General features: G+C 39.0%; 1 protein-coding gene across 1 annotated transcript in view; it reads right to left on the bottom strand.

The window, feature by feature from the left end:
* Window positions 1-3001: 3001 nt before the first annotated feature.
* Window positions 3002-26853, bottom strand: part of LOC124760025 (retinoid-inducible serine carboxypeptidase-like) — a 126678-nt gene continuing 102826 nt past the window's right edge. The window contains exon 11 of the mRNA XM_047249097.1: window positions 3002-3173. Coding sequence (XP_047105053.1) covers window positions 3111-3173 — 63 coding nt within the window. The 3' untranslated portion in view covers window positions 3002-3110. The remainder of the gene's footprint in view (window positions 3174-26853) is intronic.

Raw genomic sequence — 26853 nt, forward strand, 5'->3', positions numbered from 1 at the left:
ATGTTTCACATCAAACATTATCTTGGGGGGCTTCAACATGGGCAACAGTGTCGATGGTGCATGTGACAAGTTCTTCATGTGCATCCAATTTTGCAGTGTACACATCCATCCCCCTTTAAGCAGCCTCATAAGCAAAAGTCTAATAGGGTTAGGTCAGGTGATCTGGTGAACCAGTTAATGGGTCTGCCATGGCCAATCCGCTTTTGAGGAAATATGTTATTCAGCTATTAGGATACTTGTCTGGTATAGTGAATTGGTGATCCATCATTTTTCAGGTACATTTGCTGTCATTGCTCCAATGCCATATCTTCCAAAAGTACAAGTAGATCTTCTGTCGGGAAATGTCCATACGCCGCAGCTGTCATGCAGTTTGGCAGGAACACAGGTCATCGATCATACCATATCAGACATTAATTGAGAACATAACTTGGAATCTTGTATCTCTGGTATCATGTGGGTATTCATAATACAATTGTGTGTAGATATAGCCTCATCTGTAAATACAATGTATTGCATGACGTCTCTCTGTACAGCCAACCCTTCGCAAAATTGTCTGCTCACTAAGTCACCTACACGCAGGTGTTGCACACACTGCACGTGGAGTGAGTACAGGCCCTTGGAATGTAATGTGTGCCACATTCACGTTTGTGGAATATTGAGCTGACAGCTAGTGTGCCATGTACTGGTGGTGGGACTCTGTTGTGCATTGCAGTAATGTCTTCCCTCTTCTCAGTTGAGTGGACAACTGCATGTTCTGATGTTTCATGTACATCGAGTAGTGTTCCAGATTCACGTAATATTTGAAAATCCCTGAGAAATATCCTGGCACAGGGGGTTTGTTGATCAGGGATATGTCTCTGGTATTCTGTCACCCATACACAAACAATATGTCTGTGTATTATGCGTGGGTGAATGTATACAGCCTGTTGGTATTCATGGACACAATGGACTTGCTCAATTAAACAACACTGAAGCATGGCATTAGCACATTCTCATGACTGCTCCTCCCTGATCCAACCCACAATTGCACAATGGATAAGCTTACAGCCATTGCCTCGGTGTGATGTCACAACACTACCATATGTTGGAAAACCCCCACATCTCTTGTAGGATGGATGAGTCATCTGTCCCATCACTATTCTGTCAAACACAGTGCCTGCACAGCATTTCAGTTGGTAATATTCACACTTGACATCATATTCATTTATAACCTTCAACCTGTTCCAGTTCCATGATGAGTGAAAACAGCACACATGTTCATAGAAGTGTGTGTATTGAGTCAGACTCTGATTAAATTCCATTAGGAGCAGCAGCAAGATGAAGCATGTGGTGAGCGAGAGCAAGTAGTATAAACTTTCCATCTGGTGAACCTGTAAGGATTTCTAAAGAACCTAGTAGCAGCATAAAATCAAAGATTTCTATGCTTCTGTATCAACTTTGTAACATGGGTATTGAACCACTCTGAATCTTTTGCATCCCTTAAAAACTTTCTCAGCTTGTAAGGTGTAAAATATATTCTACAAGATTTTTGAATGTTATTTAATTGTACCCTCCATCTTTGTCCCTTGTGTGTTTTGATGTTGACTGCCAAGTTACTCTGCATTTTGTTTCCTTTCATCCTAGACAGCAAAAATATTTCCCTGCCTTTTTTAGCATTCTTTGTGGCTCCTCTAGCTATAGATGCTGTAAATCCATTATGGTTCACTTGTGTGTCAACTGTTTGAAACTATTTGGTTCTACCAGTTACTAAAAGTTCTAAGACATTACCTTCTTGCTCCACTTCTATGACTGATTGAAGTATTTTCAGAAAAGAAAAATCCAGAACAATTTCGCATCATTACCTGTTTCTTGCATCAGCTGAAAGAAATGACTATGCCATTCCATAACTAGCAAATTGATGTCTGCCCCTCTTACTATGCCACAATCAAGGAAATTTCTTGCAATGGTCTCCTAGGTTTATCTAATGTGCCCTGTTATCACAGCTTCTGAAGCAAGTGGTCTATAGAAGTATCTGATTATCATGTTTTGACTCACCTTTGATCCTTACTCTCACCCGGGTTAGTTCACATTCAAAATCTGTAATGAGCTCATGAGATAATGTTGAGTTCTCTATGGCAATAAATATACCGCCAATGTTAGTTTCTAGCCTATCCTTGTGAGATATATTCAGATATGGATAAGGATTTTGCTGCTGTTCACTTTGTGTTTGAGCCAGCTTTCTGTTACTAATACATCATGAGAATTATTACCTTCAATAAATAAATTTTATCTGCAGCTTTACCGTGAATACTCCAGCAGTTTACTGACATCACATTAACAGGTTCTCCTTAAAATGTGCAAGGATTAATGTTCTCTTCTGAGAACAATATGACTGATCTTCCTCTTGCTTCATAAGATAATTCATCATTGAGCCTATGGAGGGGTTCCTCTTATGTAAAAGACACCTATGAGCATGCCATACATACCTTGGTACCAGAGAAGCTACTTTGTCTGTGGCTACACACCTGATCTACAATTCTCCATCTGATAGTGGAGGCTGAGAAATGTGCATCAGAGATCATTGCAGAATTGTTTAAGACTAGTTTGGGCCTACTTGGCTCCAAACAAGAGGACCACAGTTGGTTGTGGATATGATGCTGTAGTGAGACATGCTTCCAACTCATGAGTGAGGTTAGCTGCCTAAATCATTTCAACCAACTATCTAAAAGAACTAGTGATGGCCTCAGTACCAAGGCAGCAAGCATCATTCATGCCAACAAGAGCTATGATACACAGCCAGTTGCACCCACTGGATTGAATAGCTGCCAACAGAGCCTTCTCCATATCTTGGACAAGATGTTCTGGTATACATACTGAATGCACACTGGCCTTCTTTTCCGTCCTCTCATTTCCCTGAGTGGCTCTCTTATAAGTCCTCTTCTGTCAATATATTAAAGAGAGTCCGCCTGTTCTAAAAGAAGACAAAGATGCCCACTGCGGGCTCCAGGATAATATTGTGTATTTCAGGTATTTATTGTGAAAAATTCATTGTGAATTACTAGTAATACATATTAGGCCTACCCAAGAAAAATTAAACCTATCTTGCAGCAGTTCTTCTTCTTTGGCTATTTTTACTCATATTGAGTGACATCTTTCAACAGCCAAATTGCACCATCAGGATTATCAGTTGGAACCTAAAATAAAGAAGTAAACATTATAAATTATTCTGAAGAAAGTTCTCATCTAACATACTAAAAAATTCATCTTGCACTGATTTCATTTAGAATTCTGTTGTTCTTAGCAACCTCACCAATTTACGTAGTGAAATATTTGAATCTTACAGTTCCCCCTACTGTTGTTCATTCCAGTGTCAAACCAACCATTATTGGATGCCTTAGCTAATGAGACTTCAGTTATATTTCATGAATTAAATCCAACAAATCCCAAGGAAATGAGTATCTGGTGCATGACAACACATGAAAAATACCAACTTCACTGAGATAAAATATAATGAAATGACTTAACTTGATGAAATATTACAGTGTTAATATTAATTATAAATGAAGATTTAATTTTTATGAGTTTCTATGAAAATAATCGTTTTTGAAGAAAAAGGAAATTCCAGAATGAAATAAGTGTGTGTGTGTGTATTTCTGTTTCCAAAGTGTTTGAAAACTAAAAGTTTAGCAGTCTTTGCTTTGTGTCTAGAAACTCAGTGCATCCTCTATGGTGTGGGAAGCAATCTATCCATTTTTTTCATATTGTTGAGGTACAAGAAGTTTGGTAAGAGATGGGTCCACAGCCTTCATGTCATAGTTAAACACTGTAATGATCCCTTGTGGTTGTCAATCTTTTTTGTTACTTATTGTGACTGCTATTTTGAACATTTCATAATCCAGCTGTTAAGGGAATAATTTGAACAATAAAATATGGGCCTACTGCTGCTGTGGGTTTTTTATAGTTCTGTGAATATTTATCTGTTGTGTGGCCTGTACAACAGTGGCGCACATTTCAAGTTTGGAATAGAGAGTGTATTATGCCTGTGTGCATATTTCCATTTATTTTATGTGCTTGAAGATTATAAATGGTCAAAATTGTTTTAAATGTTAATGAACTTGTTTAATAATTCGGAGTTCTGCAACATATAATACTTAATTCACTCTTACAGACTTCAGTACTATTTACAAGATATTTGATATACTGTGGTAGGCTGCTGAGTACATGTGCACCCATGTATCCGACTCCTTCCTGTGCCTATGGAAGATGTTAGAGAAGTTTCTAGTCATAAATGGATATTTGTACTGTCAACTTCTTTGACCAAAGACAAATTATAATAGTATGATCCGAAGAACATCAACGTTTATGTATGATTAATGTGAAATATTAAAAACATCATTTCTGAAAGAAGTTTTTGTAGGATGTTCTGGAGCTAAGCTTACATACATAATTTATACAAAATACTTCCATATTTTGCAAATATTACCTATGCAATCCAAGTTTCCATAAAAGATAATTCTATAACTTATTAGCAAATGTAAATATGTAGAATAAACAATGTCATCTTAACAGTAACAGTGCATGCTGCATATGTTGTTGAACCAAGACACTTCACTGGTTTTGAGTGTGTGCTTTTTAGTTCAGGGTCGAGCTAAACTCAAGTGGAGATGTGTTGTGGCCAGCCCCATCCCAGACTGCCACATGCATGCACCATTGCCCTTCCCCACACCATGTGGACCTTTTCTTTGTACTTTGATTAACAGAAACATGCATAATTTGGAATTGCATGTATGTGTATCTTAAAAAAAAGAGAAAGGAGAAGAAGATAGTTATAGAATGGAAGTTTGTTCCAGCACCTTGGCACCTGGAGGTGAAAGCCTTGGAATGTTTCATCAACCCATTGGTGTCCCCATGTCTTTAAATTCATTTTTTAATGTGTATGTCCTATGTGATGTAGCATAACTATGTTGATCTGTGTAGTTGTAATATGTACTAAATGGTATTCAAGACACAAAAATGTTTCAAGAGAGAGAAATTGTTACTCTTTCACACAGCCACAGAGAGGAAATGATAGCAAACATATGAAATAAATATATCAAATCAAAGGAAATGGAATCAAGAAACAAGGATAGCTCCTCCCCCTTACAGGACACACTAAAAATTTAATACAATACTATCAGTTCAGAACACAATTTGTAATGTATTCATTCTGGCCCCACCTTGGGACCATTCTCTTCATGACTGAATATCTCAGGATTAATTTCTGTACTCTGGTGGAAATGGCTTTTGTCCAGCCTGGAGATGATGGGTTGACCTTTCCACAATCTTTTTAAGTGGTCTGCGGTCAGAGCCTATTATGCTGGATTAAGGACAAATAAATTTCTTATAATAACAAATGTTTTACATCTGTTGAAAATAAACTTGCAAAAAGTGCTTGCTGGAGCAGCACTTTGCACAGAAACGCCATTACTATGAACAGGAAAGAGCCAATGAAAATTCCTATAGCCTGTTTCTGGGGATGATTGGCTGAAAGAGCTGAACATTGAAACAATTTAGTTAATCTACTAAGAGTACATGAAACAGGATTAGACCAACAGCATCACAGATGTAGGAGGCAACTAAGGGCCCTTTGCAGCACAGTTGTGTTAAATGTCAAGTAAGTCTAGTTAGGATCACATGATTCTCAGTAATCAGTTAAGTTGCTCTGCCAGTATGGAAAACTTTGAAAGAGTCTGAAAGTGTGTTACTATGTGTGAGTGTTGAATTCTGCTTGATATCGTGTTTCCTGGGCAATGTTCTGATTTAGTGAGACTGCACATTGTAATGTTTCTTTGTCTTTTTGGGGTCTTTGGTTTAGGTGGAGTTGAGTGGATGCCAGTATGGCTAGTGGATTTGCAGCCAGAATGTCAGGTGAAATAATTCATTTGTAAGAAACATAAAAGTAGGCTGAGCGCCAAACCTATAAGAAGATGCGTAAAAATTAGAAAAGCATAAATATGTACAAACAATTTTATATTTGGAGTCGGCAAGTGGTAGATGTGAAGACAAGAGTGCCAAATAAGTAATGTTATTGTTGGAAGATTATAAAAGTAGCCTTAGTGCAAATAAGAAGTGAAATTATATGCTTGTGTTTATTTGTGATCAAGAATAAATTTGTCTGATAAATAGTATTTGGCTTATCCGTTGTGTTGGAAGAGATTATTGCTCCAAATGTCTAAAGCGATGAGGGATCTGGTATTTGAATGTTAAATGTTTGCTCCCCCACAGCGATAACTTAAAGGTGGCAACAAGTCATTGGACAATCCTTGGTGAAGTATTATAAGGGGTAAAATAAACAAAGAATGATGTTAAAATTAAAAACTGGTGGTGAGCAGACTTGGGGTACATGCTAACAGTAGACGGGAGGCTAACTATTGTCAAGTCGCTAATAGGAGTGAAACACACATTCAAAACAGTGTTCAGTGGATGGTGAACTGGATAAATGAAATGTGTTTAAACAATTGAAGAATGGAAGAAATTACAAGAATCCCAGGGTTCAACTTTCAGTCAGAGCAAAGTACACTATGTAGCCATACCAGTTCAAGACAATGAAAAGCAAGTGTCACAAGAAGCAATGCTATAGTTTGCCTAGCAATGCTGCAGTAAAATATTTGAATGTAAACAGTCATATTTTTTGGGGCTTGGCATAGCACGTGATGATGTGGAGTGAACGGATTACAACTGTACTTTACGTGTTTATTCAAGTGAAAGGGCAGCTGTTAAGAGTATCAGTGCAATTATCAGTATGTCCAAAACAGAAGAAATATTTGGAGATATAATAAGGACCAGGAGGAGAATAAAGTGGAATAAGGGGGCAAATCTAATGATTTTTGGATTGTAGTGAAATCAAAATGGGAGATAGTGCTATGTACAGCAGAGCACCGTGAAATCAAAATGGGAGATAGTGCTATGTACAGCAGAGCACCTAGTTCAGGCTCTACATCTACATCTACATTTATACTCCGCAAGCCACCCAACGGTGTGTGGCGGAGGGCACTTTACGTGCCACTGTCATTACCTCCCTTTCCTGTTCCAGTCGCGTATGGTTTGCGGGAAGAACGACTGTCTGAAAGCCTCCGTGCACGCTCTAATCTCTCTAATTTTACATTCGTGATCTCCTCGGGAGGTATAAGTAGGGGGAAGCAATATATTCTATACTCTCTCGAAACCTGGCGAGCAAGCTACACCGCAATGCAGAGCGCCTCTCTTGCAGAGTCTGGCACTTGAGTTTGTTAAACATCTCCGTAACGCTATCACGGTTACCAAATAACCCTGTGACGAAACGCGCCACTCTTCTTTGGATCTTCTCTATCTCCTCCGTCAGCCCGATCTGGTACGGATCCCACACTGATGAGCAATACTCAAGTATAGGTCGAACGAGTGTTTTGTAAGCCACCTCCTTTGTTGATGGACTACATTTTCTAAGGACTCTCCCAATGAATCTCAATCTGGTACCCACCTTACCAACAATTAATTTTATATGATCATTCCACTTCAAATTGTTTCGCACGCATACTCCCAGATATTTTACAGAAGTAACTGCTACCAGTGTTTGTTTCGCTATCATATAATCATACAATAAAGGATCCTTCTTTCTATGTGTTCGCAATACATTACATTTGTCTATGTTAAGGGTCAGTTGCCACTCACTGCACCAAGTGCCTATCCGCTGCAGATCTTCCTGCATTTCACTGCAATTTTCTAATGCTGCAACTTCTCTGTATACTACAGCATCATCCGCGAAAAGCCGCATGGAACTTCCGACACTATCTACTAGGTCATTTATATATATTGTGAAAAGCAATGGTCGCATAACACTCCCCTGTGGCACGCCAGAAGTTACTTTAACGTCTGTAGATGTCTCTCCATTGAGAACAACATGCTGTGTTCTGTTTGCTAAAAACTCTTCAATCCAGCCACACAGCTGGTCTGATATTCCGTAGGTTCTTACTTTGTTTATCAGGCGACAGTGCTGAACTGTATCGAACACCTTCCAGAAGTCAAGAGAAACAGCATCTACCTGGGAGCCTGTATCTAATATTTTCTGGGTCTCATGAACAAATAAAGCGAGTTGAGTCTCACACGATCACTGTTTCCGGAATCCATGTTGATTCCTACAGAGTAGATTCTGGGTTTCCAAAAACATGATACTCGAGCAAAAAACATGTTCTAAAATTCTACAACAGATCGACATCAGAGATATAGGTCTATAGTTTTGCGCATCTGCTTGACGACCTTTCTTGAAGACTGGGACTACCTGTGCTCTTTTCCAATCATTTGGAACCTTCCGTTCCTCTAGAGACTTGCAGTACACGGTTGTTAGAAGGGGGGCAAGTTCTTTCGCGTACTCTGTGTAGAATCGAATTGGTATCCCGTCAGATCCAGTGGACTTTCCTTTGTTGAGTGATTCCAGTTGCTTTTCTATTCCTTGGACACTTATTTTGATGTCAGCCATTTTTTCGTTTGTGCGAGGATTTAGAGAAGGAACTGCATTGCGGTCTTCCTCTGTGAAACAGCTTTGGAAAAAGGTGTTTAGTATTTCAGCTTTACGCGTGTCATCCTCTGTTTCAATGCCATCATCATCCGGGAGTGTCTGGATATGCTGTTTCGAGCCACTTACTGTTTTAACGTAAGACCAGAACTTCCTAGGATTTCTGTCAAATCGGTACATAGAATTTTACTTTCGAATTCACTGAACGCTTCACGCATAGCCCTCCTTACGCAAACTTTGACATCGTTTAGCTTCTGTTTGTCTGAGAGGTTTTGGCTGCATTTAAACTTCGAGTGAAGCTCTCTGTGCTTTCGCAGTAATTTCCTAACTTTGTTGTTGTACCACAATGGGTTTTTCCCATCCCTCACAGTTTTACTCGGCACATACCTGTCTAAAACGCATTTTACGATTGCCTTGAACTTTTTCCATGTGGAGGTCATCAAAAGGAACACATGCCTTTTAATGAATTATGGGGAGTACAATGGAAAACGTTTTGGAGAAGACAGGAGTTAAAGAGGAGGAGAATGATGGAGGAATAAAAGCTAAGAGAAGAGTTAATGGATGATCAAGTGTAAAAGATACTAAGAGGATTTGCACAATATTTACCATTATATAGTGAGTCAGAAGAAAGTAAAAAAGCACTAGAAATGTAACAGCCAAGAGAAGAGGATGAATGGGAAGAATGATAGAAAAATGGCAGAAGAAGAAAGGAGATGTTAAAGCCAGGATTTACAGATTAGGTACAGAACTACAGAGACTAAATCAGACTAAAACAGTTGCAGCCATGGACTTCCAGACTTATTGCCTCTAATATTGGTAGGTGATTCATGGATGGTTGACCTGATTCTCAGTTTTCTCTGTGAAAGTGGTTTTTATTCTCAGTTATAAGGTTTTAATCTGACTACAGAGCAAGGCCAGAATGGTTAGGGCTGGGGTATCTCCTACTGTATGCTAGATCTGGGGGTTCTTGGCTCCACCTCTTTGACCATGCTACTCTTTCATTACTCTTTCACTCACTTTTAATCACCTTTAGAATTGGGTTGCCTCCTTTCTGCTGCACCCAGTTTTCTGTTCTAGGAGACTCTGTTGAATAATGGGCACTCTTGACTGTAATGGATCAAGCGTGGAATAGCTGTGAATAGGATGTTTTCTGTAGCATGTAGAGCCCTGAGAATGTCCACCTGCTGATTTTCCTATTTACTTCATCTTGCTATTATTTCTCATAGTACAAAAGATGTCCATTATGTGTTTAGCCTTCTCAATTTTACTGTTATTAATCTCCCAACTAGACCAGTGGATGTCTCTACTTCTGGATCAAGAGACTGATGACTTTGTTGATTGATCTTTTCCCCTCCCATTCTCTCCTCTAAATCTACCAATGGATGAAGTGCTTTGAGCAAGTACAAATTTATGCAAGGAAGAAAATTCAAAAGAAAAGAAAAACATACAACCAGTGCAAACTAATGTAATCAAAATAAAGGAGATTGTAACAATAACAAATGAAATGTGTGATGGACTATATAACCAAGAGTGAAGAATGAGGTCACAGAGGACAATACAGAAATGGAAGACAAACAGGAATACACTGAATAGGAATTAGATACAGTGTCAAGTAGCAAACACAGTGAAACTACTGTGGTAGAATGTCACTCACAGTTAAGCAAAATCAGCAAATTTTATCTACAAGGTGCAGTCCATCCTGTCAGATTTTTTACAAAATTCAGAGGGTTAGCCTGCCAATTGTACTGAAGAAGAAAACATCAAAACTGTATCATCAAAGTTAACAGAAGACACAGAAGTGTGTGAAGCACATGCTCACAAAAATGACAGTAACATCTGAGCAGATTCTGAGGCAGTATTTTTGGAAGAAGTGTGCTCAGAAGAGAAACAAAATTAAATAATGTGGACACTAGTAAATGAACCCAAAATGCTGGACAAAGAACGAATCAGAGGAAATAGATGGTGATAAAAAAAAGAATGAAACAAGGATAAGATTGTAAAACAGAATAAGTTAGAAGATCTGCATCTAACTTGAAAGCATCAAATGGGCACCAAAAAAGGAGAGATGAAAAAGTGTTCTACAGTATGAAAATAATGAAAGAATGAAAAACTGATTGCTATCATGTTACGTTATAGTGACAGACTGTACCTAGTGGTTTCTCATACAAATTTTAGCATGTAAATGACATTATAATTTTCAAAATGTTACTTGTGATGAAAGGGAATTAGTGAAGTGGCAATGATAAGTAAAAGTGATTGCATGTCAGTGGTTGAAATTATGTTGGAAGCTTAAGTACAGCTTGTTTTTACTACATGCTTTGACTTTTCAGGAGCTAGTGGCAACAGCAGAAGTAAGGGCAAGTATTAGCCAATGCATGCATGAGGTAGGACTGCTCCCATCCACCAACCAAGGAGCTGAGAGTGTCTGCTTGCCCCATGCAGTGGGCACACATGGGGTCACAAGATGTGGCTACACATTTGCAGGGCCCCATCGCCAGCCATGCAGAGAGAGTGTTGACCTATGGCCACTCCTGCCAAACCAGCCACTGATTATTAACAAACTTATGTTCCAGTGGGGAATGTGCAACCCTCCTTACCACAACATACCAAGAGATAAATATCATCATGCTACTAAACTACAGTGCTTCTGTGTGTGAGTAGTAATGGGAAGAGAAGTGCATTTCAATTAAAGTTTTGTAAATTTCCATTCTATTGACTTTCAGCAGACAATTAATAGTGGAGTATATACAATATTACTTGGCAACTAGCAGCATAGATGTTGAGGTAGGGGAGAGGACAATGCCAATGATGGGGCATCCTTGCTGGTGGGGCAACATGGTAATGGAGGTTTAGTTCTACAGCTTAAGCCTGTACACTTATGTGTATCTCACAGATACAGCTAGCAAGTCAGCAAATGATTGTAACAGGCTATGCCAGGACAAACAGTAATTTGACAAGTCAGCTGTTTGTTATTAACCCTTGACCAGGTGAGCTGTGTTTCATAACACAAGTGGGCTTGCAGCACACTCTGTACAAATGTAAAGAGTAGTGGTCTTTGTGTAGTCAAGGTAAATATGTATGAGCAAAAACACAATGACAAAATGAACTTACAATGTATGAGCTAAAGCACTGTTTCATTAAACAACAATAAAATACACTTTCATTGTATCACTCTTTTGCTGTGTGCAAGTGTTAACCCACAGAAATGACCCACTCAAAGCACTGAACAGCACAGTTGCTTCCTAACCCAGCCAAGTGCTTGTTCAATTACTAATTCTCTCATAGATATCTGCCTCATTATGGGCTTGAGCTGTTAGCTCATAACCTGGGTCATTTTCATGCTTGGATTGTAAATTTTTTCTTTTATAGTTTACTGCTTATTTTATTTACTGCTGCTCATTTGGATATGTGACAATACAGTTTATCAATATGTTAGCTGATGTAATAACGAAGGAACGGTACAAGAAAATGTTATTTGTGGTTGACACAATTTATAGATAGGAATGCCTGCTTGAGGGTTAAAACACACAATGTGTTACATTATGCTGAAATCACAACAGAATGAGTGATCAATATACTTGTAAAATGTTTTCTTTCCTTCTAGTTGCCATATTGAAATTATCTTCCTCTTCAAAAACAAAGTGGAGTTTACACAACTTCATCTCACTAATATACTAATGCAGTTAAAGTTGTGACAGAACCCTGAAGCAGTCTATTACTAGACAAACAATTGAGGACAAGTCAGGTCGGTAGCTTATGAAAAACCCATGCTCACTATAAAAATAAATGTGTGAGCCCGCATCTCGTGGTCGTGCGGTAGCGTTCTCGCTTCCCACGCCCGGGTTCCCGGGTTCAATTCCCGGCGGGGTCAGGGATTTTCTCTGCCTCGTGATGGCTGGGTGTTGTGTGATGTCCTTAGGTTAGTTAGGTTTAAGTAGTTCTAAGTTCTAGGGGACTGATGACCATAGATGTTAAGTCCCATAGTGCTCAGAGCCATTTGAACCATTTTAAATGTGTGATTCCTTCACTTATTTTATTGCAATCCTGTACTATTTCTCATCTCACAAACTGTCAATGGCCCTCAAAAGAATTACATCATCATTTCATTGAAAAAATCTGTAGTTACATGTAAATTACAGTAGATAAAAAAGTTTTCATGTTAACTATATTACAAAGCTATCATCTGCCAAAAACTAGATTTGATATCTCAAATCATTTGACATATGAGTGATTTTATGAATTTACCACTTTCACTCTAACTGAGCACATGACTGGAAGTGAGTGCAATACATATAGTCACTTTTCTTGAGACTGAAGATAGTTATAGACCTTGTCTCAAGTTACATTTCATATGCAACAATGTATGGCCTAATACCCACCAATGAAAATTCAAAGCAACCACAGTTTTTCATTGGAAACTATCTGATTTTTTGCACATTACTCTACTTAATATAGAAATATCATAATGTCCAGCTGATGTGGAAAGAAACTGTCTCAATCATAACAGCTGAAGTGCACAGCTCAGTAAGCGATAGCAAACTGAGGTGGCCATCCCTAGGGTTTACTTGCCAACTGCTGAGAATGAGATTGCATTTCTGTGCATCTGCATCTACATGGATACTCTGCAAATCACATTTAAGTGCCTGGCAGAGGATCCATCAACTCACCTTCACAATAATTCTATGTTATTCCAGTCTCATACAGTACATGGAAAAAACAAACACTATATCTTTCTGTGCCAGCTCTGATCTCCCTCGTTTTATTATGATGATCAGTTTTCCCCGTGTAGTGTAGCATCAGCAAAGTATTTTTGCATTTTCAGGAGAAAGTTGATGTTTGAAATGTCATGAGAAGATTCTGCCACACAAACAGTGACACTCTCTGACACTCTCTCCCCTATTTGTGATAATGCAGAATGTGCTGCCCTTCTTTGAACTTTATCAGCATACTCCATCAGTCCTATCTGGTATGGATCCCACACTGCAGCAGTATTCAAAAAAAGGATTGATAAGCATAGTGTATGCAGTCTCTTTAGTGGATCTGTTACATTTTCTAAGTGTCCTGCCAATGAAGCACAGTCTTCGGTTAGCCTTCCACACAACATTTTCTATGTGTTCCTTCTAATTTAAGTTGTTCATAATTGTAATTCCTAGGTATTTAGCAGAATTTGGTGCCTTTAGATTTGACTGATTTATCACATAATCAAAGTTTAATGGCTTCCTTTTAGCACTCATGTGGATTTTTTTCACACTTTTTGTTATTTAGCATCAATTCCCAATTTTTGCACCATGCAGATATCTTTTCTAAATTGTTTTGCAATTTTTTTTGATCTTCTGGTGACTTTACTAGTCGATAAATGACAGCATCATCTGCAAACAACCTAAGACGGGTGCTCAGATTGTCTCCTAAATTGTTTATATAGACAAAAGGCATATAACACTACCTTGGGGAACACCAGAAATAACTTCTGTATTACTCAATGACTTTCCATCAGTTACTATTAACTGTGAGCTCTCTGACAGGAAATCACAAAATCCAGTCACATAACTTGAGACAATACTCCATAAGCATGCAATTTCTCTACAAGCCGCTTGTGTGGTACAGTGTCAAAAGTGTTCTGGAAATCTAGAAATATGGTATCAATTTGAAATCCCTTGTCAGTAGCACCCAACACTGCATGCAAGTAAAGAGCCAATGTTTCACAAGAATTATGTTTTATAAATCTGTGTTGACTGTGTGTCAATAGACCATTCTATTTAAGGTAATGCATAATGTTCAAATACAATACATGTTCCAAAATCCTGCTGCATATTGAAGTTAATGATATGGGTCTGTAATTTAGTGGATTACTCCTACTACCTTTCTTGAACATTGGTGTGACCTGTGCAACTTTCCAGTCTTTGGGTATGGATTTTTTGCTGAACAAATGGTTTTATATGATCATTAAGTATGGAGCTAGTGTATCAGCATTCTCTAAAAGGAACCTAACTGGTATACAGTCTGGACTGGAAGACTTGCTTTTGTTAAGTGATTTAAGCTGCTTCACTACTCCAGGGATATATGTTTCTATGTTACTCATGTTTGCAGCTGTTCTTGATTCACATTGTGGACTATTTACTTCATCTTCTTCGGTGAAGTTGCTTTGGCAGCACTGTCATTGATAGTATTTCCATTGCTATCATACAGAGAAGGCATAGATTGTGTCTTGCCACTAGCATACTTCTCATATGACCAGAATATCTTTGGATTTTCTGCCAGGTTTTGAGACAAAGTTTCATTGTTATATTGCACAAGCTCTAACATTGTCAATGTAGTGCACATGAAAATGAAAACCTAATGATAACTTTGACTCAATATGATGCAGTTGCAAAGATATAATAGTTCAATACATGTAATATATTGAGTTTCAATATCTGTAAAACTGAATTATAATTCAGGTTATGCTTCTTGTTAGATTATCTTGGTTAATAGTGAAACTTGTTTATTATTATTATTATTGTTGTTATTATTGTTGGATATTCTTATGTTTAAATCAAGGGACACAACATTTTGCAGTCAAGGTGGATCTGGTGCATGCATATACATGTAATGCTTTGTTTAGGTATAACATGATAAATGTGTTACCAATAACCCATACAGATTACAAAAATGTGTGTGTGTGTGTGTGTGTGTGTGTGTGTGTGTGTGTGTGCGTGTGCGTGCGTGCGTGCGAGCGAGCGAGCGTGTGTTTTCCGCACCTCCTCCACAATTGCTGGACCGAATTCAACCAAACTTGGTACACATAAACCTTACAGTCATGTGACAGTCACTGTGTTGGAAGAACCACCTACTGGTTGGAGATAGGGGTGGAAAAGAAGGGTAGTCTGTGGCACATGAATTCCCATGCTTCAGTCATCCATATTTGAGAATGAGAGTACTCAGTGACTTGTAACAAGTTTTACACACAACTTCATGCCTTAACAAATTCTTTTCTTACTATCAATCCCTACAACATGATGAAAGGAAAAATGTTAATCACTAACTACTTTTTAGCTGTTAATGCACTAAAAGTACTACATGAGGCGTGACGTTATAGTTTCTTACTTCTTTACTACTAACTGTGTTCACGACACATTTTACAGACAGTATGCACGTGTACCACTGAATGTAACTGCAAAATTATATCACTGTAAGACTATTTTGGGAGATATGATGTCATAAATATGAAGTACAAGGGTCATTCAATAATTAAAGAGACAAATTGGTCTGGGGAAAAAACTGTTAGTAGGGCAAGCTTGGTACTTTTATGGCTTTAAGTTGGCATCACTGGGATGAGCCCTGATCGGATGATGTATCAACATTGTTTTGTTTATAACCTTAAAAGTACACTTCAAGCTGGTGAGTCTACTTGATATGTCCACATTCATTGAACAACATTCTTTATGAATTTTTTCTTGCTGAAGGCAAGTCACTGGTGAATATATACTGGAGAATGTCTAAAGTTCCTGGTGAAGGTTGCATGAATCATGAAAATTTTTACAAGTGGGTAGAGCAGTTCAAAAATGATCATGACTCAGTGACTGCAGAACACCGTTCTGGTCGATAAGTGCAGTTGCAACCCTGTCACTTGAAAGTTGAAATGATAACATTATTTGTGCAACCCATCATGTGACTGTGGAAGTGGTAGTTGCTAAGGTTAATGTTAGTACTTGTACAGTTCATAACATTATTTGTAACAAGGTGAAGTACTGAAAAACCGTTTTGAACGCTTGGCATATTTTTTGATTTAACTAAGGCATTTGATTGTGTTGATCACAAAATATTGCTCCAGAAGTTGGCCCATTACGGAATACGGGGAGTAACTCACAATTGGTTCACCTCTTACTTTAGCAACAGACAGTAAAGGTCATTATTCACAATGTCGAAAACGGCTGTGATGTGGAGCCTGAGTGGGGCACTGTCAAGTGGGGGGTGCCCCAGAGATCAGTGTTGGAGCCACTCCTGTTCCTTATTTATATAAATGATATGCCCTCTAGTATTACAGGTAACTCTAAAATATTTCTGTTTGCTGATGACACTAGCTTGGTAGTAAAGGATGTTGTGTGCAACATTGGCTCAGTTTCAAATAGTGCAGTACATGACCTCAGTTCACGGCTTGTAGAAAATAAACTAATGGTAAATCACAGTAAGACTCAGTTTTTACAGTTTCTAACATACAATTCAACAAAACCTGACGTTTCAATTTCACAGAATGGGCATATGATTAGTGAAACTGAACAGTTCAAATTTCTAGGTGTTCAGATAGATAGTAAGCTGTCGTGGAAAGCCCACGTTCAAAATCTTGTTCAAAGACTTAATACTGCCATTTATACTATTTGAATGGTATCAGAAGTGAGTGATCGTTCGACATGAAAATTAGTCTACTTTGCTTAGTTTCATTCACTATTGTCGTATGGTATTATATTTTGGGGTAACTCTTCTCATTCTAAAAGGATATTTTTGGCTCAGAAATGGGCGGTTCAGGCAATAAGTGGTGTAAGTTCACGAACCACTTGTCAACCTCTGTTCACAAGTCTGGGTATTTTGACATTGGCCTCTCAATACATACATTCCTTATTGTCATTTCTTGTTACCAATATTAGTTTATTCCCAAGAATAAGCAGATTTCACTCGTTTAATACTCAGCAGAAATCAAACCTGCATTTGGATTGGACTTCCTTAACTCTTGTGCAAGAAGGTGTGCAGTATACTACTGCATCCATTTTCAATAAGCTGCCACTCGAATTCAAAAATCTTAGCAGTAATCCACATGCTTTCAAATCGAAACTGAAGAGTTTCCTCATGGGTCACTCCTTCTATTCTGTCACGGAGTTCCTTGAAAAATTAAGCTGATTTTTATTGTATTGCTGACAGCGTTTAATTAAACTTATGGACTGACTTTTTTAAGGTTCATGAACATTTATTTTTATCTGTTATTTCGTTTATGTTATAATTTCAAGTACTGACACATTCCATGACCTTGGAGATTTGCTCCTCAATTTGGTCCTATGGAACTTGACAAGTAAATAAAAATTAATAAATAAAAACCTGTGCAAAATGGGTCCTAAAGGAGCTGACATAGCTACACAAGGAAACAAGGTTGAGAGTGTGCACAGAGCTAAAGGAATGTTTTGAAAGAGAAGGTGAGCACTTCCTCAACAAAATTTTAACTTGTGATGAAACTTGGTTTCACTATTATGAGCCAGAATCAAAAAGACAAAGCATGGAGTGGAAGCACACCAACTCACCTGTCAAGAAAAAATTCAAAACCCAAGCATCAGCAGGAAAAGTCATGTCGACAGTGTTTTGGGATGCTGAAGGTCCAATTTTTATGGTTATCTCAATGAGCAGCATAAATGAACAGCCAGTACTCCTCAGATTTGCTTTTAAACAGGGGAAGCCAGCCATGAGAGAGAAACATCGTGTATCTCAGAGGGGTGTTGTGATTCTCCAGCAAGACAACTCACCTCCTCATACTGCTCAACTAACCCATGCAACCATCAACAAAATGGGGAAATGGTCTGGGAGGTACTGCATCATCCCCCTTACAGTCCTGATTTAGCACCAGTGATTTCCATATGCTTGGTGCACTGAATGAGGCATTACACGGGAAAAGGTTCCAGGATAACAAGGATGCAAAAAAGCTTGTGGGAAATTGGTTCAAACATTAAGACAAAGAGTTCTTTGCAGCCAGAATAAAAATCTTGTAGCCCATTGGAACAAGTGCATAAATGTTCAAGGGGATTATATTGAAAAGTAGAAAAAGTATTGTCTTGTAAAAATAAATGCTTTTTTCTCCAGACCAATTTGTCTCTTTAATTATTAAATGACCCTTGTAATATGCCAGGCACTGTGCGGTATGGGCATGGACACACAGCTATAAACAAATACCTAGTATTTCTCCATTGGTCTTGTGATAAATGTGAGTGACTGCAGGGTGAATCAGTAATATTGTGCTAGTTCTATGATTTCAGTTTTCATGAACTAAAGAGTTTCCATTTTTTTAACCTTTTGTTTTACAAATTATCTTGCTGAATCTGAAAAAGATTTTGGGACCTAAGGTGTCATTGTCTTTTAGACTTCTTTAGTTTAGGTCGAGTTGAGTGGAGGCCAGTACGTTCAGTGTTTACTCCCCCACACCGAAACCTTACACTGAGATGGCAGAAGTCATGGGATACCTCCTGATATCATGTTGGACCCCATTTTGCCTGACTAGTGCAGCAACTCGATATGGCATGGACTTCACAAGTCGTTGGAAGTTGCCCACAGCAATACTTGGTCATGCTGCCTCTACAGCCTTCCATACTCGTGAAAGTGCTGCTAGTGCAGGATTTTGTGTGACCTCTTGATTGTGTCTGAATAATGTTCAATGGGATTTATGTCAGGTGATCTGGGTGGTCAAATCATTCACTCAATATGTCCAGAATGTTCTTAAAACCAGTCGTGACCATTTGTGGCCTCGTGACATGGCACATTGTCATCCATAAAAATTCCATCATTTGCTGCAAAAGGTCTCCTAGCAGCCAAACAAAAGTATTTCCAGTCAAATATTGGTTCAGTTGGACCAGAGGACCCAGTCTATTCCATGTAATTACAGCCCATACGATTATGAAGCCCCCATCAGTTTGTACAGTGCCTTGTTGACAACTTCAGTCCATCGCTTCATGCAGACTGTGCCACGCTAGAAACTTACCATCAGCTTCTACCAGCTGAAATCAGGACTCACCTGACAATGTCAAGGTTTTCTAGTCATCTAGTGTGCAACCAATATGGTCATGAGCCCAGAAGGGATGCTGCAGGCAATGTTGTGCTGTTACTTGCATCAGTTATGTGCTGCCATAGTCCAGTAACGCCAAATGTCACTGCATGCCCTAACGGATATCTTTCTTGTACATCCCACATTTATTTCTTTGGTAATTTCATTCAGTGTTGCTTGTCTGTTATCACTGACAACTGTACGCAAATGCCGCTGCTATCATTCATTAAGTGAAGGCCGTCGGCTACTGCCTTGTCCCTGGTGGGAGGTATTTCCTGAAATGTTGTATTCTTGACACTCTTTTGACACTGTGCATCTTAGAATACTAAATTCCCTAATGATTTCCAAAATTAAATGTCACATGTGTCTAGCCCCAACTACCATTCTGTGTTCAAAGTATGTTAATTCCCGTTATGTGGCCATAATCACATCTGAAACCATTTCACATGAATCACTTGAGTACAAATGACAGGTCCACTAATGCACTGCACTTTTATACGTTGTGTAGGTAATACTACCACAATCTGTATATGTGCATATTGCTATCTCATGACTTTTGTCACCTCAGTGTGCAACATGCTCAGTATTAAGGGGGATCATATTAGAACATGGAGTCATTAGCTTGATGGAAGTGGTGTTTAATAAAAGTGACAAACTTGGTGAGTTCAATAAATTAATTTACCATGGAAACCTGAAGTGTGGTGTTTTTGTGTGATTTATTATGTGTTGACTTTCAACTGTTATACAATTTTGTCTTTATGGGGATTATCAGTATCAGCTGTTAGAAACCAAATGTTTGGGGTGTATTTTCCAGTCCATTCATCAGACCTCAGAATCTTGCTGAAGACAGTTAGATAACTACATAACATTAATTACTGATTTTGCGGTAGTGACAAATTACCCTGGTCTTGTGGCTAAAAGTGATGCTGGTAACTGTTATTTAGACTGGTTTTAATAGGTAGCAGTGCATAAAATTAATTCGGTTGTGCTAATAATATTTCTGAATTGATATTAAGAGCAATATGTTGTGTAATTTGCTTCACACAACCCACATCCCTAAGAGTTTGTGGATTATAAGAATGGCTGGCAGTGAGACATTGCACAACAGGACCTCATTGAGGTCAAGAAAGAGGAATGTTTTGAACTGTACAGCTATGAGGCATATGTAATGAGTATCACAATGAAAGAAAAGACACTAAAAGATACCATAAGCTGTGTAGAAATGTAAAAGTGAACATTTTCATTGTATCCATTTTACAAGAACATGATCTAATGGAAAATTAGTTTGTAAATGCAGAAAGAACTACAACAAAAAGTACAAGAAAATATGTAGTAGTTTGCCAAATATAAAATTTATGGATGCAACGTCACAATTTTTGGAAAAAGTATGATACATGCGACAATAAATTATAAAAAGTTGTTAGATAGATGACAGTAAAACAAATCAAGCAACAAGTTACAACCACCATCAGTGATGACTTCATAAGCAGCCATAGAAACTAAACCGAGTGTTTCAACAGAAAAATCAACACAAACAGAAGTGTCAGGATAAGCAGCGAAATCATCCAGGAAACTATACTTAGAAGAGGAGCATACACAAACAGAAACAACAGGTAACTCAACAGTGTCCAGAATAGTGAAAGAGGGCCATACATTTTTTGTTAGTATACTTCACATAAATAGCTACAAGTGGTTTCTTTTGTCCTTTAATTTGACTTGTTCCACATCCTTAAAGGCTGTCTTTTATGGCGGGACTTACGGAATATGATGTGTAAATAGAAGGATGAAGAAATGAGGAAACTACTAAATATAGAATGAAAGCTAAAAGAAAAATAAATAAATAAATAAAATCTTAATGCAGAATGTGGAGAAGAGAGCTACAACAGCAATAGATGACACAGATGCACTGGAAATAGTTGTATACAAACCTGTATCTAAATTGTGAAAATACTAATATCAGAAGCTGATGACAAATCCAAGCAGCAGCAGGTAATTCAATATAACTGAAATGAAATGCAGTTGAAACTTTGATTGTAATACAAAGTGAAGAAGGCACTGCAGAGAGTGTGTGTGTGTGTGTGTGTGTGTGTGTGTGTGTGTGTGTGTGTGTGTGTGTGTGTGTGTTTTTGGGGGGGAGGGGGTTCTTATGCATGCTGTAAAGGGACAGCCTTCCTCTAGTATTATTTTTTCTCAACAGAAGTAACTGATACAAGAAATATCCTCAAATTTTTGAATAGGTTAATACTATCTCAGCTGTTTTTTTTAAAAAGAATTTCATATGATTCTGTACATGATGTATTATATTTCAGCCTAAAATCCATGAAAAGAAATTACTTTATTTTCGTTGTTACAATCGATATGTACTAGCTCTGTATGTACAGTTGAAATTATTTTCTTTTAGAAACACTTAAAATTAATATTATTAGTTATACAATCTGATGCTAATTATTAAATTCATTTCTGGATTCATTTATAGAATAATAATATAAGTTCATTTGTCAAGAGAATTTGTAAACTCTTTGGAATATTGTTAGTTTCGCACATTGAGAGAGTATTGGGCATGCCTCTGAGGGATTGGATGTGTTTTTATTTTTGGAAACAACAATGTAATTTTCGGTTTTGTTGAAGTGTAAATTGTAAAGACAATGTGATATAGAAAAATGCGAGAGAATAAAATTAACATGAAAACAGAAATTACTGCTCAGGCAATTCTTCGGAAGTTATTACATCAATTGGAGCCATGAGAACCTATAATGTCAAAAATTTCAGCTTCAAGAATCAGCCCCTAGACGTGAATAACTAGAGCCAACTATGAGAAAAGAAGATAAGTAAAAATTTATTTTAAATATTACTCCTCTCATAGCTTATTAAAAGAATTAACCATAAGGACAGAAACAATCAACAAATGATGTGAGGGAGGGGTAGATTACAACAGGCTGAGTAGACCTGCAAAATGATTCATTCCCACCTCGCTCATGATGTGAAAGATAATGTTTCCTTTACATCTGAAGGGATTTTTTACTGGCCAGAGAAAAAAAAATGAACAACTGAGGTGGAAAGTGATACTCTAACAATTCACCACTAAAATATTGACACAAGAATTACAAGTTCAGCATCATCAAGCAGAACCCACTGCTTCACAAACTAGATCACTATGACTCACAGAGCACTGGTATAATGAAGCAGAAGTAGCAAATGACTTTTACTCCCTTGTAAAATTTTTTGTAAAAGAAAATCTCATAAAGGCACAGGATCATGTATTACATAAAAAAGTTTTGGACTTTAAAGTCAAATTTGATCTTCAGTTCTTCACAGAAGATAAAAATTTTGAAAGCTGTGATGTAGAATTAATCAGGTAGTAAACGAAATTAACAATGATCTATACACATCAAAAAAAGTTTTGCATCACCTTGGTTCTGAGAGTTCTGGAACCTGTACAGAAAATTGGAATAGACATCAACATAAACAGCATTTCTACCCTTTTTATTGCTAATGAAACCACACACTGCATGTTGTACTACCATACAGTGAAACCTTCAGAAGTGGTGGTACACACTGGTACCTCAAATACCCAGTAGCACTTCCTCATGCATTGATGTGTGCCTGTATTCATCATGGCATACTATCTACAAGTTCATCAAGGAACTGTTGGTCCAGATTGTCCCACTCTTCAAAGGCGACTTGGCATAGATCCCTTAGAGGGGTTGGTGGGTCACGTCATCCATAAAAAGCCCTTTTCAATCTTGCTGGGCATGCTCGATATGGTTTATGTCTGGAGAACATGCTGGTCACTCTAGTTGAGCGATGTCATTATCCTGAAGGAAGTCGTTCACAAGGTGTGCTTGATGGGGGCATGAATTGTCACCAATGAAGACAAATGCCTTGCCAATATGCTGCCGATATGGTTGCACTATCTGTTAGAGGATGGCATTCATGTATTGTACAGCCAATACTGTGCCTTCCATGACCACAAGCGGCGTACGTCGGCCCCACATAATGCCACCTCAAAACAGCTGGGAACCTCCACCTTGCTGCAATCACTAGACAGTGTGTCTATGGCATTCAGCCTGACCAGGTTGCCTACCAACATGTCTCCGACATTTGTCTGGTTCTAGGCATATGCAACACTCATTGTTGAAGAGAACGTGATGGCAATTGTGAATGGTCCATTTGTCATGTTGCTGGGCCCACCTGTACCTTGCTGCATGGTGTCATGGTTGCAAAGATGGACCTCACCGTGGACGTCAGGGGTGAAGTTGCACATCATGCAGCCTATTGTGCACAGTTTGAGTTGTAATATGAGTCCTGTGGCTGCACAAAAAGCATTAATCAATATGGTGGCGTTGCTGTCAGGGTTCCTCTGAGCCATAATTCATAGGTAGCAGTCATCCACTGCAGTAGTAGCGTTTGTGCAGCCTGAGCGAGGCATGTCATCGACAGTTCCTGTCTCTCTGTATCTCCTCCATGCCTGAACAAAATTGCTTTGATTCACTCTGAGATGCCTGGACACTTCCCTTGTTGGGAGCCCTTCCTGACACAAAGTGATAATACGGACATGATTGAACCATGATATTGACTGTCTAGGCATGGTTGAACTACAGATAACAAGAGCCGTGTACCTCTTTCCTGGTAGATTGACTGGAGCTGATCGGCTATTGGACCCCCTTCATCTAATAGGCACATCTCATGCATCATTGTTTACATCTTTGGGTGGGCTTAGTGACTTCTCTGAACAGTCAAAGGGACTGTGTCTTTGATACAATATCCACAGTCAACTTCTATCTTCAGGAGTTATGGGAACTGGGTTGAGGCAAAACTCTTTTTCATGTGTATATGTGCATTTCCTGCTCCCATAAAATTTTAATGCATTTTTCAGTCATTTAACCCAGTCTATTAATATGCATTACAACTATGGAGTGCCATTTTATATGACAACATAAAGACAAATAGGCCATTAAAAACTGTCAGAAGACTTATACAGGGTGGTCCATTGATCGTGACTGGGCCAAATATCTCATGAAATAAGCTTATTTTGTGAGATATTTGGCCTGGTCACTATCAATGGACCGGACTGAATATATTAAACATTGTGTATAGCTTTTTGTACTACATACCCCCAATGTAGGAAAATATAATTGTTATTTACCATAAAGAAGAGACATCAAGTTGCAGACAGACACAATCAAAAGACACTTATATAAAGCTTATGGCCATAGCCTTCATCAGCAAAAGAGAAACACACACCATTCTTACACACAAGAAGCACACTTCATGCACACAAGAATGCCAACTCCAGCATTTCGGGCCAGAATGGGATGCAAGCAGCAATCTGGAGGGGGCAGAGAAGGGAAAAGGATAGTAGTGTATGGGTGGGGAGAGAGATGAAGGGTGTCTGGCAGAGTGTGCAGGGACTAGAATGCCAACAGGCACAGGCTCAGGAGGTTGTGGGGTAGTGAGGTGGGGAAAAAAGGAGTGAAAAAGGAGAGGAGTCGAGAAAGACAGTTGGATGCATTGGCAGAGGGTGGCAACCAAAGAGGGAGGGGGACAAGAATTGGGAGAATATGATAGCACAGAGGGGGTGGAAACTGTTGGGTGGAGGGTGTGGGGACAATAAGTTACATAAGTTGAGACTGGGATAATTATGGGAACAATTTGTTTAAGGATAACTCCTGTCTGTGCAGTTGAAAAAAGCTGGTGGTGGATGGAAGGATCTAGATGTCTTGGATAGTGAAGCAGCTTGACATCAAGAATGTTATATTCAGCTGCATGTTCTGCCACGGGATGGTCTACTTTGCTCTTGGCCACAGTTTGGCATTAGCTGTTCATCCTGGTGGACAGCTCATTGGTAGCCATACCAATATAAAAAGCTGTACAATGATTGAAGCAGAGCTGATAAATCACATGGCTGCATTCGCAGGTGGCCTTGCCCCTGATGTGTAGGATAAACATGTGACAGGACTGGATTAGGAAGTGATGGGTGGGTGGATTGGACAGGTCTTGCACCTGCGCTTTCAACAGGGAAATGATCCTTGTAGCAAATGGTTGGTATTGGGAATGGCGTAGGGATGGACTAGAATGTTGTGGAGTTGGGTGGGCAATGGAACTATCTCAGTTGGAATGTTCCTCATTTCAGGGCATGATAATAGGTAATCAAAGCACTGGTGAAGGGTGTGGTTCAGTTTTTCCAGTCTGTGATGGTACTGGGTGATGAAAGGGACACTCCTTTGAGGTTGCTTCTTGAGGCTGGTGGGAGGATTGTGGATGTGAGGGGAAATGGCACAGGAGATCTGTCTGCAGAGTAGGTCTGGGGGTGGTTCCTGTCTGTGAAGGCCTTGGTGACACCTTCAGCATACTAAGCACGGGAGTTTTTGTCATTGCAGATATGCCACCCCTGGGTGGCCAGAATGTATAGTAGGAATTTTTGGTGTGTAAGGAATACCGGCTGTTGAAATACAGGTACTGTTGGTAGTGCACAGGGTTGAGAAGGACCTCATGAAGTGGATGTGAGGGAAGGTGTTGAGGTTGTGAAGGAACGAAGACAAGGTGTCTTGGCTGTAGGTCTAGATCATGAAGATATCATCAATGAACGTGAACAAGACTAGGGATTTCGTGTGTTGAGAGGCTATAAATGTCTACACTGAGTGGGCCATAAACTGGTTGGCACAGGAGGGTGCCATGCTGGTGCCCATGCTTGTGCCACAGATTTGTTTGTATAGCGTTACTACCTGAGCTATCTGGATCCTCTCCTCCACCACCAGCTTTTCTGAACTGCACAGATGGGAGTTAGCCTTACAACACATTCTTCACTCTTGTAATTATCTCGGCCTCAACCTACAGTAACTTAGGGTCCCCACAACCTCCACCCTATCACCTCCTCCTCATTCTCATCTCCCACTCTCTTTGTCTGCCCCCTCTGCCACTGCAACCATCTATCTTTCCCAGATCCTCTCCTTTTTCGCTCCTTTTTTTCGCCACCTTATTGCCCCACAACCTCCTGGTGCTATGCTTATTGGCATTCTAGTCCCTCTACACTCCACCAGATAGTGTTCATCTCTCCCCCTGCAGATTGCTGGTTGCACCCCACATAATATTTGCATCCTGGTCCAAGATGCTGGAGTTGATGATCACGTGTGCATGATGTGTGCTTGCTGTTTAGTTTGAATGGTATGTGTTTCTCTTTTGTTGATGAAGGCTCTGGCCAAAAGCTTTATGTATGTGTCTTTTAATTGAGCCTGTCTGCAACTTAACATGTCTTCTTTGCAGTAAGTATTCCTGCCTAGTGTTTCCACTGGTTGATTTAGCCAAATGGCTTTTCTTTCATTCTACAACCCTATGACCTTTTCCTTTGTTACTGTTCCGTATAGAATTACTCTTCCCAGTGTCCATTCTTTCTCTTCTTTCCCATGCTTAGTGACCGCCTTCCAAACAGCACCTACTTCTGAGTCACACTATATTAATGATCGTCCTAGGACAATACGGTCTTCGAGACTGCGCAGATTGTTGATGCAGCATCTGATGCCCCAGATTCTTTCCTCAGATACTTTTAGGTATATTTATTCCTACTGAACCCCCT

This window comes from Schistocerca piceifrons, chromosome 1 (assembly GCF_021461385.2).
Source record: "Schistocerca piceifrons isolate TAMUIC-IGC-003096 chromosome 1, iqSchPice1.1, whole genome shotgun sequence".
In the NCBI taxonomy this organism is placed as follows: Eukaryota; Metazoa; Arthropoda; class Insecta; order Orthoptera; family Acrididae; genus Schistocerca; species Schistocerca piceifrons.